Below are 17,906 nucleotides of genomic sequence, written 5' to 3'. Positions count from 1 at the left end.
TGTGTTTAATTGTAATACAATTATTATTTAAATTAATAAATTATTTATTTAGATAAATACAATTAATAAATATTAATTAACAATTTATAAAATAAATACAATTATTGTATTTAAAAAATACTGCGGTGCAGTTTGTTTGGCTTTGTCCAACTGTCTGAATTTGGTAATTAGGCCTTTAATGTAGAAAAACAGTTCAGTGAATTCAAAATGACGAAAGCATATATTTTCGGAAAGTGTCCCAAGATGCCTGTATTCACCCTATACAACAAACTGAATTAGACTACAAGAAGAATTATTTCAAATTTAAAAATAGCAATGTATCAGTCTTAGGGACACTGCTGTTTTGTTTGTTTGTTTAAAAATAAAATTGGTGACAAAGCAGGAACATATTTATTAATGGAAAGTTATGAACTGTTGTAACATATACTCTGTTGTCCTGTCAAAATATCAATGAGAAAAAAGCAATAAAAACATTTACATTTAATTATATTGAAATAAGGCAGCAATTATATCTCACCAAACAATGTTTTGTTTACAAACGTCCACATCAATAATCTGTTTCGAAAGTCATGTAAATTCAAAATCACAACACCTTTATCTTTGGATGTGATTTACAGTAAATGTTCCAACTTTTCGACAGATGAAGAGGAAAGGCGCAGCAGAGGGATCCCTCCTGCTCTTTCTTTTCTAACTCAACATCAGCAAATTTCCAACACAAAAAAACAAAACGTTAGATTTAATTTCATTTTATTTCATATTTTTTTCCAAATCCAAACAAAGGAAGTACAAAGCTTCTGTATTTTTTTCCCCTTTCTGAGAGGAAACAAGTTTTACAGTTAGTGCATTCGATCCTAAAACGATGAAAAAATAGATTTGACTAAGAAGAAGAAGAAGAAGAAGTGCTACATAAGGAGATGATGAGGTAAATCTTTCCAGGAAGAAGAAACAAACGGATGAACGGATGAGAGAAAAACAAAGAAACACACAAGGACATTCCACACATTATTATCAGTATCATTATATACACATAAGATGCATAGAATACTTTTTTCAAATCCATTTTTACATAAATACCTACTTTTCTTTTTTCGTTTCCAAAAAGACAACAAAAAAAAACTACTAGCATAATGCAAAGTGAAACTGCTCCAAACTGTTCCGGGGATTAGCTCATGTTGTGAATTCTCAGCTCTGCCGCAGTGCCTGTGAGCAGGGCACACACTACTAACCCCCCCCCCTCCCCCAGAGAAAACCAACTACAATATTATGAAAGTTTTTATTGTTGGGTTTTGTTGCAGTGTAATATAAAGAGAGATTCACTGTGGTGACTGCTAACTCTGTTCTAAAATGTTCTAACAGGAGAAAGTGTAGTTGTTTTTCATCCAGGGGGGGTTTCTAGCAAGCAGACATGTTGTTCAGACGAGCAGATTTCATGTGAGCCGGCGGCCGTCTGTTGCACACAGACGCTTAGGAACCTTCAAGCGTTCAGGAGCAGCTTCTCACCTTATTTCTCTCTTTTTTTTCAGGACGCTTGCTTTTTCGTTTGGCACCAAAATCCACCATCAAGTGTTCAGTCAACAGCTGTGATTACGTTTGGACTCTTGTCTTGTTTTTTTGTTTAGTTTTTTTGCCTCTATGAAGCATTGAATAGGTCCAACTCCAACAGAAAGTTACAGTTTTTTCAGTCCGCCCTGGAAGGCTGCTCTGAGTTATTTTTTTATTTTTCATTGTCAGGTACAGGAAAGGTTTTCCTGCTGTTTGCGTGATGCCTTCAGGGACTTCCATCAGTTCTTGGAGAAGGTAAGCTGTTGACATGTGTGTAAGTGTTGTGTGTTCAGGAGCGCACATGTTTGTGTGTTAATCTATAAATCCGTGTGGCAACAAAAGAATGTCTAAATGTCTGATCAAATATCAAGCTCCAGCCTTGGCATGTCTTACATAGCCTACATTTTTATTTATTTTTTATAGATTTAGGGGGACAATTTGAGAGAGTATTGCATCTTATAGAAATGTGGTCTGTATACAACAATGTGATCAAAGTGTAAATACATTTGAGAGGGGGGCTGAGGGTTTGAGGGGATGTGAGGGGGAACCTGCTGAATCATTTTAGGCAAACGTGCCTGAACAGGACACACCTCCACCTGACTGGTCTCTGCGGCTGCCGTTCAGACACTGAAGTTACTCAAAGTAACTTTTAGTCCATGAAATTCAAGGCTCTTTTTTACAAAAGAGATACGCAAGCTCTGCTTAAATGGAGGTCTAACTAACTGTTGATGTAAAAACATAACGTGAGAAAGGCACCTGAACGCACCTTAGATGTCTGACTGTGTGAGTGTGTGTGAGTGTGTGTGTGTGTGTGTGTGTGTGTGTGTGTGCGTGTGTGTGTGTGTGTCTGCAGTCTTAGTCGTCGCTGATGACGTCTACATCCTCCCCTCCCGGCTGCTGTGTGGCTGCTCTCCAGCGGTTGATGTGCTGCGTGCCCTTCCTCTTCTGCTGAGCTTCAGGAGACTCTTCCTCCAACTTCTGGCGCTTGTGCTTGGTCCTGCGGTTCTGAAACCACACCTTCACCTGCACACAAACAGACAGCGTGTCAGCATACAGGGAAAACGCACCAATAGGAGATGATAGGAGATAGGGTTTCATGGTTTGTATGCATGAAAGATAAATGCCATTTAGATTTCATTATCCTCACAGTTTTCCATTCTATTATATGGAAACATTTTGTGGCGAGGAACATTTTTTGAGGAGGAAGTTATTTTTTTTTTCACAATGCAATAGTTCAAGTTCAAGACTGTGGTAAACTGGGAAGGTTATTCACTGCTTCTAACTTCCGGGATCTATAACTCGTAATCAAAAGGGGAATACACTTTTTTCTTTGATATCTGTCTATGGCAGACAGTCTAAATCTTTGTCATATTTATAATTATGACATATTAAGAAGAAAATGCATTGTTCCCAGAGGGGAAATTCTTAAGCTGCGAAGCGTTATAGCCTGCATGCACTAATTAAATAAGCTCCACCTTTAACAGTTTCAACATAAGGGTGATGAAAACAATAATGCATAAATTATTATAATCCAGTGATACAACATATCATTCTGAATTGTACCATTCTGCATAATGATGCTCTTACTTTTAGTACTTTAATTATAATTTCATGCTAATGCTGTTGTACTTTTATTCTTCAATAACAATTTAAATGCAGGGCCTTTTCAAACCTAAGGGCCACAGATCCTTAATAATAATAAATCATTTTATTTGAAATGTTCCTTTTTTATGCAACATTTTCTATTATAACCAATTCTACTGCATGTGTTACTCCTGCGATTGCTACAATTGAGTACACTTTACTTGTGTATTTTCATCCTGGAGACGTTGTACTTCTACTACACATGAATACATACACACTCAAATGATTACCTTGTCATGCTGCGGATTAAACTAGATATTAGTATGTATATTTAATAAAAGATTTGTATTTTTCGTCTTGTTTTTTTTCCCACTGAAGTGCTGTTAAATCACTTCATGTGTTTCTTGCTGTTGAATTCAACTTTTAATTTAATAGAGAAAAAGTGTCCAAAGCCGACTGTCTCTAAAGGTGCAGGAGGAGCCACTCTGCATGATGGGTACTTCCCTTTTGATTGTCAAGGACAGACAGGACACTCGGCAAAAATATGTATTTAAGTACTTTTTCCCTTCTTGCAATCATGTATTTTACGACACGTACATGTTTTCCCACTTTTCCTTCTTACTTCTGGCAGTCATAATCATACATTTGAAAGAGCTTTCTCAATGATTTAATATCTGAATGCTGGTAGAACATGAGGCTGACATACAAAACTGTTCAGACACGTCCGGCCTGGGCCCTGCGTACGTGCTGAATGGGAGCTCAGGTTGCACAATCTGTCAGAGTGAACGGCCATTAAATCAGGATGACAGGATCCACACCGGAGCGTCTCCCTCAGGTGACATTTAAATATCAGATCTGCAGTGTGAGACGGGACGCTGTGTAATTATGATACCAACGTCTGACAAATCTGTCTATCATGTCAACGATGACGAGTGGCACTGAGAAATTAAACTCATAACTCTTAGCTGCCTCCTCTGACAATATGCAAATAATACTCATAAAATGATGTCGAATGCAACACTTAAGATGAGAGAGACACGATCTAAACTTGTAAACGAGTGAGACACTGTTACATGGACATTAGTAACAGAAGGGAAAGTATCGATACCACACTGTCAACATACTCCATTACAAGGACTAGTCCTGAATTTAAAACCGCACTGAATTAAAAGTAAAAAATAGGTGTTGCTAAGAAAAAGGACATATAATGCAAAATGGCCCCACTCAGATTCATGTAAATGGAATATTACTTATTGATTTATGTATTAAATACTTTATATACCGTTGACTCATTTGACACTTTTTATTCCATAATTGGATCATCAGTTGTATGTACTGTTTAATATTGTAAGTAACTATAGCTGTCATACATTCACCCACTCATTCAATAATAATTTTCTGGAATACATTGTCATATTTCATTTAGATAATGTCCTCCAACAAACGTGCATTTTATAATTTGTTTATTCAGTCCTTTTTTCAGGAAGAAATCTGAATTTGTATTATTTTTAACTATTCTGGACAGCTTCTGTTCATTTACTCATCATTCACTAAAGTTGGAGTCAGCGATTTTGGCACCAGCTTTTGAGTTCTTTAAAAAAAAAATATTTAGCTTGTTTTGACGAGGGGGCAAATCTGCCCATTATGAATCATTACATTTTTTTATTTTTTTTTGTCATTATTAGTTGTATTTTGAGTTATTTCAGATTATTGGTATATTTTGTCTATTTTTTTATTGCTTCCCAACATTGTAAATTCATGTATCTAATTACTTTCCCACCACTGATGAAACATATTGCAGGCTGCAGTCTTTATCGAAACTGTGGGGAAGGATTTTTGGATGAAAGCCCTGAAAGCAACAGCAGTTCTTTGGATCATTATTGTCTATAGAGGTGCAACGATTGCAAAAGTTCTAATTTATGTCAGATTAATAACCGCTGATGTCAGAGATGCTGCACTGATTGATGGATCGCTCCCCTTCTCTCTCTCTCTCTCTCTCTCTCTCTCTCTCTCTCTCTCTCTCTCTCTCTCTCGCTTCCTGTTCTCTGTTGTGAAAGTAGCTCATAAATAATGATTCACGTCATTTCACTGGCGTCAGGGCTCGTATCGCCGTGCCGACCTGATGACAAACGCTGTCAATCACTCCTGAAAGAAAAAGGAGGAGGGCGCTGACTAACCGTCGACTCATCCCCCCCACCATTCCTCTGATGTGGATCACAGCCAGTAATACAGCCTGACGAAATATAACCGAGAAACACCCATGAGGCCAATAAAAACAACTTAGCTGGAAATGTAGGCTAATAACTGATCTGAGACCAGTCAGGAGAAGTCCCCCAAAGTTGAATATTGAGCAAGGCACTAACTCTGGAGATGTATGTTCAATTCCTGTGTGGGGTCGATGTTTTAAATGAACACAAACTCTAGTAGTGACATTAGGGTGATTTATATGAAGGCTTTTTGTTAGTTTAGTTTTTTCCAAGTGTGAGAAAATAAGCTGTTTTCAGGTTAAATTCCTATGAAATATGTCAGCATCTCGGAATGTATCATTCATTTATTCATATTTATTGTATTGCTTTTACTTTGCCTTTTCTTAGACCTTTTTTAATCTTTGATCGATCAAATATTAATTCATTTCCATACTGTACTTCTGGGATTAAAAAAAATATTAATTAATATAATCTATTCTGGGAGAATTTACTTAACTTTAATTTTTCTAGTAAATAATTTATTCATATTCATTATTTTCCAGGAGATACCTATTGTTATTCAACCTAATAATAACTTGTTGGTCCTTGTCATTATGAAAACAAGTCATTTTAGCTGCATATTAAACTATTTGTATAGCCACAAAGCTGGTAATAAAACATTGCCTGTCCTCTTTTCCCATGATGCTTACCTGCGTCTCGGTCAGACATAGAGTGTTGGCCAGCTGTTTCCTCTCGGCTCCCACCACGTAGTGATTCTTCTCAAAGGCTCGTTCCAGACGCAGCAGCTGAGAGGGAGAGAATGCCGTGCGGATCCTTTTGGGTTTCCTGGAGAAAGGACCATGTAGCAGCAGGTTCTCCGGACTGCTGTCGTCACCTGAACACAAACACACATATACACACACACACACACTGTCAACACGCTGAAGAACACACACAAGCCTGCAGTTAAGCATGGTGTGTGTGGAAATTATGATCCTATCTGAAATCTAAAATTGGCCACCATTTTTGTAGTCAAAATCCATTTTAACATGGTGTTTAAATGTATTGTTAATAGTTGTTTAAAGCAAGTTGATACTGTAAAGAATAAGGGACAAAGTAAAGTGTTCAGAGTGTGTGGCTGTTGTTGTGTAGCTGCCGTCTTGAACATTAGAGCGTCTGCTCAGCCTATGATACAACACTGACATCACTGCTGTTTGCAAGATTTGATTGGCTGTATCCAGAAGAGGTCCTCAGGTTGGCATTCAGTCAAATTAATGCAAGATGTATCTTGTTTGGTTTATGATTTTTTTTTCTCTCAAAGTTGATCATAAGATGTAGATGTGAAAGAACACAAAAAGTCATCACTGTCTAAAAAACTGTCCTGACTGGCATGGTCCTAAACTCATAATGAGCTCACAGAGAGACAGATTAAAGCACACAATCACTGACAGAAATTGATTTGAAGAAGACAAAAAAGGAAGATAAGTGTGTGTAGGTGTGTGTGTGTGTGTGTGTGTGTGTGATTGTGTGTGTGTGTGTGTGTGTGTGTGTGTGTGTGTGTGTGTGTGTGTGTGTGTGTGTGTGTGTGTGTGTGTGTGTGTGTGTCTACTCTATGATTTATGGTTAATCCGATCAATCACCGTGTGTCTGTTGCAGTAGATATTTGCGTTTGGCAGTCATGTGCAGTCAAAACCGCAAACGTAAATCTGACTCAGCGTCCCACTGCTGCTGCTGCTGAAAACCATGACTGTAATTCTCACTGAGAGAAAACAATAGTGTCATTCACAGAAAATATGAATGTTATTTACATCTACGTTCATATTAACACTTTATGAGTCACAACACAATCAACACAACTGGCACTTTGAATGTGTCATTGGATTGATGTCTCTGCAAAGTTAAAGTGTGAAACTATCTATGACTAAACTGTCTTTCATATTATGTGTTATGTCTACATATGAATAGGGAAAAAATAAAAGGAACAAATAACCCAGCTGGTGCAGACTAGGTACAACAGATAATAATATATTAAAACAATGACGTTCACTCGTAATAAAACATTGTGCTGTTGTGTTTCATTTAATAGGAGATCATTGTATTGTATTTTATTAATCAATGTTTATTGTACATCTAGAGTTATTTAGCATAGTTATGTTTAAAATGATAGGCAAAGAAAAATAATACAACTATATATATTGTATATAGCATCGCTGTGGTTCAAACTACTCAAGTCCACTTGAAACAACTCAATATTATTCTACATGAATACATCATTTACATACAATTTCCTGCTAAAAACCAAACGAAAATATTGGCTGCAGATCTTTGTAGAAAGGTGGTGGTACAACTCATTTTACTTAAGTGGTTAAGGGATTGGATTTTTTTGTTATCGCAGAGGTTAGCAAAGCAGAAACTCATTTGTTTGTCTGACACGCTTGGCTTGTGGTCCAGTACATCCATCTGATCTGAGCGAGACAATGGTCGGTTAAAGATGGACGTTGTGTTACTCTTTGTGTCGGGCACTTTCGCTCCAAAACCCACAAGCGAGCGTCGGCTTTTATTTTTCGGAACGTTTATTGAAATAACACGTAAATGTTTCAATATATTTTACATACATACAAATCCATGCACGACATAATGCTAACCGCTGCAGCTCGGCTGAAAGGAGTCGCAGCTGCCCGACACGCCGTACGCAAAGAAGTCGGTTGATTGGCGGCTTTCGAGGGGTGCGAGTGGGACAATGATGGCGTGCAGTATAGGCAGACACGTGCTCCTGCCTTTTAGCCAACGATAGCGTCCATAAAGTGATATTCATATGCAAAACTCAGAGCTAGGAGCCGTGACTGATCAGAGGAGCTCAGTTTGCAAATGTAACGGTCGATTTTTTTCGGTTGATTGTCAAATAATGTGAGAAGGTGCTTTCATGTGACAATGGCAGCTAGTGTTCAGGGAGGTCAAAGGTCAGAGAAGAAGCACTCCTACTTTTTTGCTGCACAAAACCAGTGTAAAGAGATGAAGACCTCACAGATCTGTCAATGACAAAGTTATCAATCTATATTGTTTTAAAGATATGAATTGCAAAATGCTGCAAAAACAAAAAGGTCTGCAGAAAGACAAGAGCATACTTCTTGTCACAGGGCTCTTCACTGGCAAACTGCTTCAGCTGCGGTGATGACAGCAAGAAGAAGAAGAAATAAAGAATGTAAACAGAAGCAAGTGAACCGTCACCTGCCAATCAAACTAGTTGATCTGCACGTTTTTCCTTTTCTTTATCTGCCAAGCCGGAGTGGCTACTGTTGCTAATGCTAACGACCCATTTCTTCTACTGTCTGTTACAAACATTGGAAACGTGAACATGAAACGCATCAGTTCCTGTGCAAGAGGATTGACAGAGCTCCAATACGACACAGAGAATGACTCCAACATGGACGCCTTCACAGGAGAAGTTTCTCTATGAGAGAATCCCCTTTTGTTTGTCTTGATAACACGCAAAGACACAACTATATGTGTGCTCGAAACATGGCCGTGCAACATGGCAGCGCAATGGCTCCTATGTAGATATAATAGAACCCTCATTATAAGGTATTTAAAACACTTAATTTTTTTTAGCAATTATACACAAATGAATATTATATTCTACCAAGTTTACACTCAAAACTGCCAATTGCCTTTACACACTGGACCTCAATTTAGTAAAGGTACCATTATCATCAACATTGGATTATATGTATTGATGCATTCATTTGCTCATCACTTTAATGTTGCAGCTGATCATTGTAGCTCATTGTAATGCAGCTGGGAAGCTTAATGTTAATTATTACATGTATTCATTGATTTATATTTTATAATAATTATTTAAATCTGTGAAGTAAAAAGTACAATATCTCCATCCGAAAATTACCTGAGAAGTGTAAAGTATCAAAGTGGAAATACTGGAGTACAAGTGCCTCAAATTGTTCTTCATTTCCACCACTGGAAAATCCTGAGAAGATTTAACTGTCAGTGAAGAGGGGAAGAGGAGGCAAATAAGCCAAGACTAAATGATTGTGTCAGTGTGACATTAACAAAACAAACCATGAGAACATTTTCACTGTCAGAGGAGGAATTAAAGGGTGGTTGGGCCAGATGGCACATCAGGCTCCCCTGGCACTGACTACAAGTCCGGACTTGTCTGTGTGTGTGTGTGTGTGTGTGTGTGTGTGTGTGTGTGTGTGTGTGTGTGTGTGTGTGTGTGTGTGTGTGTGTGTGTGTGTGTGTGTGTGACATTATACCTAATCGACACACACCTCTCTCCATAGAGTTTAATGAATCACAGCGTAGAGGTTAAATTACAGGGAAGACGAGAAAAAGAGGCAAAGAATCAAACAAAGACATGATGCTGTGAGGTGAAAAAAAAATGAATAAAAACTTTAAAGCATGGGGTTTTTGTCAGGCGGCCATATTTAAATCATCAGTTCACAGTCGCCATTCATGTCTCCCTGATTCTACCAGTAGTTAAAAGTGATCTTTGGTCATTCGACAGGGGGAATTAAATCTTTTTTAATTACTGTTCATTATTGAAGTGATTTTTTTTTCTGAATAAACATTTGATGGTTTGACGGATGAAGCTTCGCCCGTCTGAAGTTTTGCTATATAGGCTACTTTTACTTTGAATGATGTGAAGAAGTTGAATATTTAATATCAACATACTTTCTTCTCCATCTTCTCTTCAGCTAACCTACGCAGTTATAAGTGCACACACTTCTCATTAGCATACAAGCTAACCTTGCTAACTGTGTTGCCAGATTTGATTAACAACAGACAACGTTTATCGGTGCTCAAGGCTGCAGCCAACTAGGCATAACAACACAACACAACATGAAAAATGGAGACACCTCCCTCCCTGAAAGTTGAAAATATTTCACCTGAGAGAAAACAAACAATCAGAGAGACGCAGAGTGAAGGATTTCTGACACAACTTAATTTTCCTTCAGGGTGATACTCCAGCTAAGCACAGGTGCCTTGCACTTAAAGGTGCAGTCAGTGATTCTGGAGAACGCTTGTTGTCTAAATCACTTTTAGTAAAAATCTGTGAATATCTCCTCACGATCCACTGCCTGCCTGTACTGTGTGTGTGCTGAAAAAAAATCTGGTGTTAATAATACACAGCCTATAGGCTCTGTGAACTGGTATGTAAACAAAGGGTATGTTTGCAAAGGGGGCCCACAGTAGCTAACAACATGCCCGTTTACAAAGGCTGTGTATTGTACACTGGATTTTTTTCCAGCGCACACACATTACGGACAGGTAGATCATGAGGAGATATTGACTGATTTTGACAAAAAGTGAATTGACAACACACTTTATCCAGAATCACTGACTCTACCTTCAAAGGAGCTGTTGCCTATGTAGCATGTTGGACGAATATTTGAACCTCAGCTGCTTGGAGAACTCCCTGGTGTCCCATTCAAGGATTCCTAATTGTCCCCCACACCCTTCCTCTGATGCCCCCCCTCCCCCAGTGAGGTGAGTGGAGGCTGTCAGATGCTTCCAGCTAATGAATAAAAATGCGTCTGAGTAAATCAAGGAGCTGCAGGAGAAGGAGTTAATGGGATCACCTGTGTGGGAGCAGCGGCAGGTAACTCGACTCTGTTTACACTGTTTCTGCTTTGACGCACCGCAGAGTCTACCGCAGCAAAGACAATCTTTTATCTTGAGTATCACAGCCTGATACATCTTCTTCCTCTGAGCAATTAAGCTCCATTGTTGTCCAAAAACTATTAAACACATTAATGAGGAAGCATGTTACACTGGGTGACATATTCCCTCATCACCATGAACTCACACATACACACACTGTAGTTTATTATGACTCAGTCCGCCACAACTACTCACTATACGTATACACCAAATGTGGATTCATCCGCCACTTAAAATAGTCCCCAACAAATGACCTATTCTTTGTTTGATTGAAATCTGAAGCAAGCAGCTGTTTTAGTAAATTACTGAGCCTTTTTCAACATGAAACTATAGTTTGGTGATGTGTCTTCAAGGATTAACGTCTTTGGCAGGAACCAGTGGGCTCAGCGCTGAGAGACATTCAAATTGTTGAGAGACGCGTTAATACATTGTGGGTTTATATAAAGGAGTATTGCAGCCAAAAACATACATGTGATTTACATATTGTTCAACTTTTGGAAATCAATAGCTATGTATTCAATCTCTGAGTTTCACACGGGGGAGAAGGATGCGTCAGTTCAAAAGTTAAGTATACAGTTATTGAACACAACGTATTGTTCAGAGCAGATTTTTTTTGTTCCCAGTAGGGACACCTTCTTGCTACCAATAGTATTTTGCACTCTTAGCAGAGAACAGAAAATATATAAGAGTTATGTGCAGTTTAGTCCAAACGTTAGAGTTGGATTTTATCATTTCAGTCAGTTTGTCTCCTGCTGCTGGGATGACATACAGCCATAATTCTTCTTGTATTTTGCTTACAGACTGCATGCTGATCCTGCAGACCATCTAACAAAGAGCCTGTGGCCCTGTTTGGTTTAGGCTTTGACAATAGTATAATAAGGTAATAAAATAATAATTCCGGTAATAAAAAGGCACAATGCAGTAAAGTATTTACAAGCTTTAAGAATATGCATATTAGTATTGATATTATTTCATGACATCACTGTGCTGTGTATACACAAACACACACACCCACCCACACACACACACACACACACACGTACATGGTTTGCATTGTACTGCAGCATGAGAAATATTCTTATTGAATATCCGTATAATTATTTTAATTAATGTATGTTCAATATTCCTAGAACCATGAAACACATAAAAAATAAAAAATAACCCTCACTCAAAAGATTCTAACTTAAAGAATGATCAAAGCTCTTAAAAAGGCTGGAACCCTTAATTCACAATACATTGTTTTCTTATAATTACATTGTAGATACTTTGAACAATTTAATATTGGAATGCAACTAAATATGTCAGATAACTGTAGTGAAGTATAAGATTAGACGCATGGAAAGAAAAAACAAAAGTAAAGTAAAATTGCCTCAAATGTTTAGGCCTACTTAATTATACAATACTTACACCACTGGCTGCAGATGGTGACTTGTGACCTTCGGATCTGATGTAAAAAAGTTTGCCAAATATGGTTCAAATATTTTAATTTAAAATTTAAAAAGTATAGGACGAAGATTAAGATACATTTTTGAATGAGAAAAAAAATAAGATTAAGTTCAAAATCTTATAGAAAAATGATTTTTAAAGAAACTGGATATGAATGCACTCAAATAAAAATTCAAGAGAACTGCATCGAAGTAAAGAAAAATAATTTATTATGCAGGAAAAACACAAAACCTGACCAAAGAAAGAAACTCCTCTCCCTGTTTGACTTCTACTCCTTAACCATCTCAGAGCTCAACTGGTATTTAAATATATTCAAATAATAATAGGCTATATAGTCTTGTTTTCATGAGAATGTAAATGTAAAATAGGTTTAATGACAAGTGAACATCTTAAAGTATATGTATTAAAAAAAAAATTATTTCATTCATTTTTCCCGATTGAATATCCCACTATCCCACGGTAGAAGTGTTTTTTTCATAATTATCATTTTTAAAAGTTTAGGCTATATTTGATCAAACCTTTCCCTGATCGTCTTCTTTTGAGAACACTCTTGATAAATTGTTTAGAACCAGGTTTATTTTCCTATATTATAATTGTGATTTTACTCATCTGTAAAAGTGATGTGACTTTGCCAAATGCTTTTACCGATCTAGCCTACTTTTAAAAGGTATAGTTGGACTGACTTCACAACATTACAACTACCGCTGTTTCGCTTTTCCATGTTGCGTGAAATGATGGAATAATAACAATAATAAGAAGAAGAAGAAGAATGATGGGCTAACAGAAAATAAATATAGCATTTTCTGTACAGCGTCATAAGGCTGAAAAATAAATAAAAGGTTTAATTGATCAAAAAAACGTAGGCTATGAGAAAAAGGAGAGAAAAAGCCTCAATTTGATCCCATTGAAAACCAACTCTCTCAATCCTGTGAGATCATCAGATACATTTTTCACTTCTAACTCTGAACAGCAAATGTGATTTATTCAAAGCTTTGTTTCACGTCATGTAAAAGAGGAAAATCTCACAAAAGAATAATTACGGTGTTTCTCCTAATTCAATTAAAGGTTAAAATTAAGTAAAAATCCCATGTGCGTCTCTTTTACGCTACTCTCAGTATTGAATAGGCCAACAGTAGGCTATTATTAGCTCATTATAAGTGTTAATTAATAATGATTATTATTGTTGTACAAGTTGGCTAGTGGTAGGCCTAGTAGCCTAGTCGTGGGCCTATTTGAATCACGTGTTAATAGGCCTACAATTCATTCCAGGCTGTAGGCTACAATCAAAAGTAATATTTGTCGTTTTGAGTCGTGCTGTTTAGAATGAGATTAAGTAAGGTTTAGGTTGAATAACACGATGGAGCAAACTTCTTGAAAATTATATAGAGATAAAAAAAATAATCAGATGGAAATGTAGCCTATGCTATTTATTTCCCGGCAGCTTCATAAACTATAGGCTACTTTCAATAGCCGATAGCTCCTTTAAACGTCCATTAAACACAGAGCGAACTATACATCAAAAAGAACACTTCACGAGTCACGACGTCTCTGTAAAATATATATATATATTTTTTAGTTTCGTGCATAGGCCTACTTAAGGTAGTTAGATTGTTTTCATAAGTAGGCTACTTTCTAATGGTTTGCGAGATCTGAAGTCAAAATGCAAGAAAGAAAGAAAGAAAGAAATAACATTGCATTGCATTTCCGAAATCGGCTATTATGGGAAATAATTAAATAAAACCTTTATATAACATGATTATTGTTTAAACTGAATCATGTGTTCAATGTGTAGTGGAGGTGTGTGTGTGTGTGTGTGTGTGTGTGTGTGTGTGTGTGTGTGTGTGTGTGTGTGTGTGTGTGTGTGTGTGTGTGTGTGTGTGTGTGTGTGTGTGTGTGTGTGTCATATCTATGGGAATCTCCTTGGAATAGAGGCTTAAATCAGGATGAACCGACTGCTGAGAGAGAAACGAGCCAGCAAACAAAGAGAGAGGAGAAATCACCTTCTAATGTATTGATTATATGATGTCAGAAATATAGGCTAACTGCACTGCACACACACAGGCTAAATAAAAATAAATAAATAAACACCAAGATGAAAACACAATTGTATATCCTTCCATAAATCAAATTAATATGTTTTTGTATCCACAGACACTGCGTGACAACTCTCAATTAACAGACCAATAAATGAATAGCCTACTATCGATTATAAATCATAATTCACTCTGTAAAAACTGCAAAGCTGTCTACTATTTCTACTGTAATTTCTACTGCTACTACTTGCACTCTTCATCACATTATTATTTGTAATAATGATACGAATGTAGGCTATTACCTTTAGTACAATAATAATACAATAATAATAATCTGTGAAGAAAGAAAACAAATACAAGTTTAGATTAATACAAATGTGTTGTTGTAAGATTATTTATGGTTGCTGGTTGTTGATTACTGGTTCTGATAGATTGTATTGGCGCACATAAATACGGTAAGATAAAGAATAGGCTAGAATAAAACACTTTTTAACAGAAAATGCACACATTTACTGGGGGGGGGGGGGGGAACACTAGCCAATACAACAACAAAAAAACACACAACTTGTGATTCTAAGAACTGCGTAACCCCCTTCCTCCCGTCTCACCTTGGAAGCGGTGTCCCAGGTACCGGTTCCGTAGCACCCAGGGGTAGAAGCTGAGCGCGTCCCGGTGCTGCGCGCTGAAGAAGCTTTGCGCGGGGATCTGCAGCGGGTGCAGCGGGAGCCCACCGCCGTGGCTTTGCGTGTGAGTCCCGGGCTCCTGCAGCACCATGTCGGGCCCGGCCGAGTACAAAGTCCTGCCACCGTTTCCCTGGAAGCACGAGCCAAACACTCCAGCAGCTGCGGCGGCGGCGGCGGCGGCTGAGGAGTGAAGGGAGTCCGGGAACCTGAGCGCCGTGGGCCGGATGGGCTCATGATCCCCCGGGCCGCCACCGCTGCTAACTCTGTGATGGTGGATCGCCTCCTTCCCGACTAGAGACTCTATGGTGAAGCATTTCTTGTTATTGCTGTGCTGAAACATTGTAAAGCACCTGGAAGCTGAGCGGGGCTGGGGAAAGATGATGAAGATAGTAACAACTTCGGCGTCCAGTTGGTCCAGATCCTACATGGGACTCGGGGAGCTCAGATTCCAAGCTTCCCCCGGAGATCCATAACTCTCCAAACAAGTCTCCTGTGCGTAAAAGCCGCCGTGCACAAAATCCCGATTTATTGAGTTTTCTTTGCACCTGGAGGTTGGTGAAGTTTCCTCTCACCTGTGTCCGGGGCGGCGTCTCTCTCTCTCTCTCTCTCTCTCTCTCTCTCTCTGCCAGCTCTTCGTTCCACTATACCGCGTGCAGGATAATTAACAATAAAATCACAAACTCCTTTCAAAAGTGTCCGGTCAAAGTGCAGCGCAGATCCTTCGATTAGAAGCTGGGATTTGATCAGACGGTATCTCTCTCCTCACGCCTCCTGCCGCCGCATGCCGGAGTCTGGAGCAGAGCCGGGAGTGTCTGTCAGTCAACAGGCTGCACAGAGAGATACCTGCCCTGCCCTCCCTGACAGAGGTGCGCTGAGCATGCGCAGAGGCAACCTTTGCGACAACCATTTTGTTGTTCGAGTGGATGACGGTGAGGAGAGTGATGATGTTAGAGATGATGATGATGATGATGATGATGATGATGATGATGATGACTGACAGTGATTTAGAGCAGTGATTCCCAAATGAGATACGCCTAATTTGGTCTAGGCTACGTGAGGTTAACAAAGTATATACAGGTATATTTTTACAAGCATGTTTGTAAACGTGTGTGTGTGTGTGTGTGTGTGTGTGTGTGTGTGTGTGTGTGTGTGTGTGTGTGTGTGTGTGTGTGTGTGTGTGTGTGCATTTAAAATGCTTAATCTTTAATATCTTTGTCTGAGATGTGACATAATGAATGATTAAGTGAGTTCAGGCACAACTGAGTGTGTGTGTGTGTGTGTGTGTGTGTGTGTGTGTGTGTGTGTGTGTCACTCTGAGCGACAGGTCAATTGACACAGAACAAGAGAATTGACCTAGGGGGTCATAGGTCAGAGGAAACCTCCCTCCTTTATCTGGTTTTCAGCGTGTTAATCACAGTGACAAGTTTCCAGCTCTCATTACTTGACAGACATCAGACTGAAGTGACTGAACAAGTCACAAAATCAATCTTCCACCTGACAAAATGACCATAATTCACTCTTTTTACCTTTTTACTTATTTCTCAGACACCAGTCGGTTGGTCTTATTCTGTTGCTTGTTCGGATTGATGTGTGATTTCCTGAGAAATATCTTGCTGTCTTATAGGATGGCATCCTAAGATTTGTTGCCTTGCTCAAGGGCAGCTTCTAGTACCAACCTTCAAGTGACTGTCAAAGCCAAGTCCCCATTGACAGAGTACTGCTGCCCAAAGGAGTTCCCTGACAGGGATTTGACTCGCGCCACCAGGGATTGGTGCAATTTTATTGTTAGTGGTATAAAACCATCATGTTGCATTTCTTCACCAGTTAAGCTGGAGCTGGGGGTCCTGAAGACTAGATATTATAACACCAAAAAACAGGTCTCAAAACCAGCGTTTCCAAAAACAGACACAGATTGTTCAATGACCTTGGTGTGATTACAGTCACCTTGCTTTAATCTGAACCGAAAGTGAAGACTCTGTCTAACACACATTTAAAGGTGGAGTCAGCTATTCTACACACTTGTTTTTAAAATCACTTTTTGTCAAAATCAGTGAATATCTCCTCACGATCTGCTACCTGTCCATGCGGTGTGCAAGCTAAAAAAAAGGAAAAAAAATTTGTGTTAATACACAGCCTAGCCTCTATAAACAGGTTTGTATAAAGAAAGGGTATGTTAACAAAAGAGGCCCACCGTAGCAAGCATCATACCAGGTTACAGAGCATATGGCTGGAATTTAACAATGGAATTTTGTACATTTCAGACAGGTAGTGTATTGTAAGGAGATATTTTGACAAAAAGTTATTTTGACAACAAGAGTTTAACAGAATTGCTGATTCCACTTTTAAAATTCAAAAGCCAGAAATGTTACAGATCTCAGACTCTGTTTCAGTGAAGGATTTTTTTTTTTTTTAATCCTTAATCATTTTTGACTGGTGTCCTAGTCACCTCTCAGTCTTGTCTCTCTGCCTTTCAAACACCATTTGGACGTCTGATTCGACCCACCAGCCCCGGACTGGGCCCTTCCTGTGCAGCTTTTGGACCTGGAGGACAAATGCCAGCTCATTCAGGAGCCTCTAATTGTGGCCCTGGAAGCTCCACAAAGGCCCCCTACCACTGCCTTCAATGGACTGCCCCGCGGACGCCCGTGTGAACCAGCGAGCCCCTTTTCCCTTCCCATCCTGCCCCAGTGTGTAGGCTAGGCCCCCCCTCACCCCCCTCCACATGTTAATTAATAGGCCTTACTGGCAGAGTT

General features: G+C 38.8%; 1 protein-coding gene across 1 annotated transcript; it reads right to left on the bottom strand.

The window, feature by feature from the left end:
* Window positions 1–517: 517 nt before the first annotated feature.
* emx3 (empty spiracles homeobox 3) lies at window positions 518–15,949 on the bottom strand. Its single transcript, XM_080035874.1, has 3 exons — window positions 15,079–15,949; window positions 6,023–6,207; window positions 518–2,565 (listed from the first exon to the last, which is right to left on the bottom strand). Exons 1-3 carry the CDS (start codon window positions 15,491–15,493, stop codon window positions 2,398–2,400), a joined length of 768 nt encoding a protein of 255 aa, XP_079892000.1. The 5' UTR covers window positions 15,494–15,949; the 3' UTR covers window positions 518–2,397.
* Window positions 15,950–17,906: the final 1,957 nt, after the last annotated feature.

Source organism: Ammodytes marinus (genome assembly GCF_949987685.1).
Source record: "Ammodytes marinus genome assembly, chromosome: 10".
NCBI classification, from domain to species: domain Eukaryota; kingdom Metazoa; phylum Chordata; class Actinopteri; order Uranoscopiformes; family Ammodytidae; genus Ammodytes; species Ammodytes marinus.
Note: the sequence above shows the minus strand (reverse complement) of the source record. Positions and strands in the feature narration are given on the sequence as shown.

Bases quoted from the DNA above. Each gene is read 5' to 3' on its own strand.
- emx3 (XM_080035874.1), bottom strand. From the start codon at position 15,493: ATGTTTCAGCACAGCAATAACAAGAAATGCTTCACCATAGAGTCTCTA. The intron at 6,208-15,078 runs GTGAGACGGGAG...GTTTGTGTTCAG, and splicing joins CCTGGGACACCGCTTCCAAG to GTGACGACAGCAGTCCGGAG. The intron at 2,566-6,022 runs GTAAGCATCATG...GTTTGTGTGCAG, and splicing joins TATGTCTGACCGAGACGCAG to GTGAAGGTGTGGTTTCAGAA.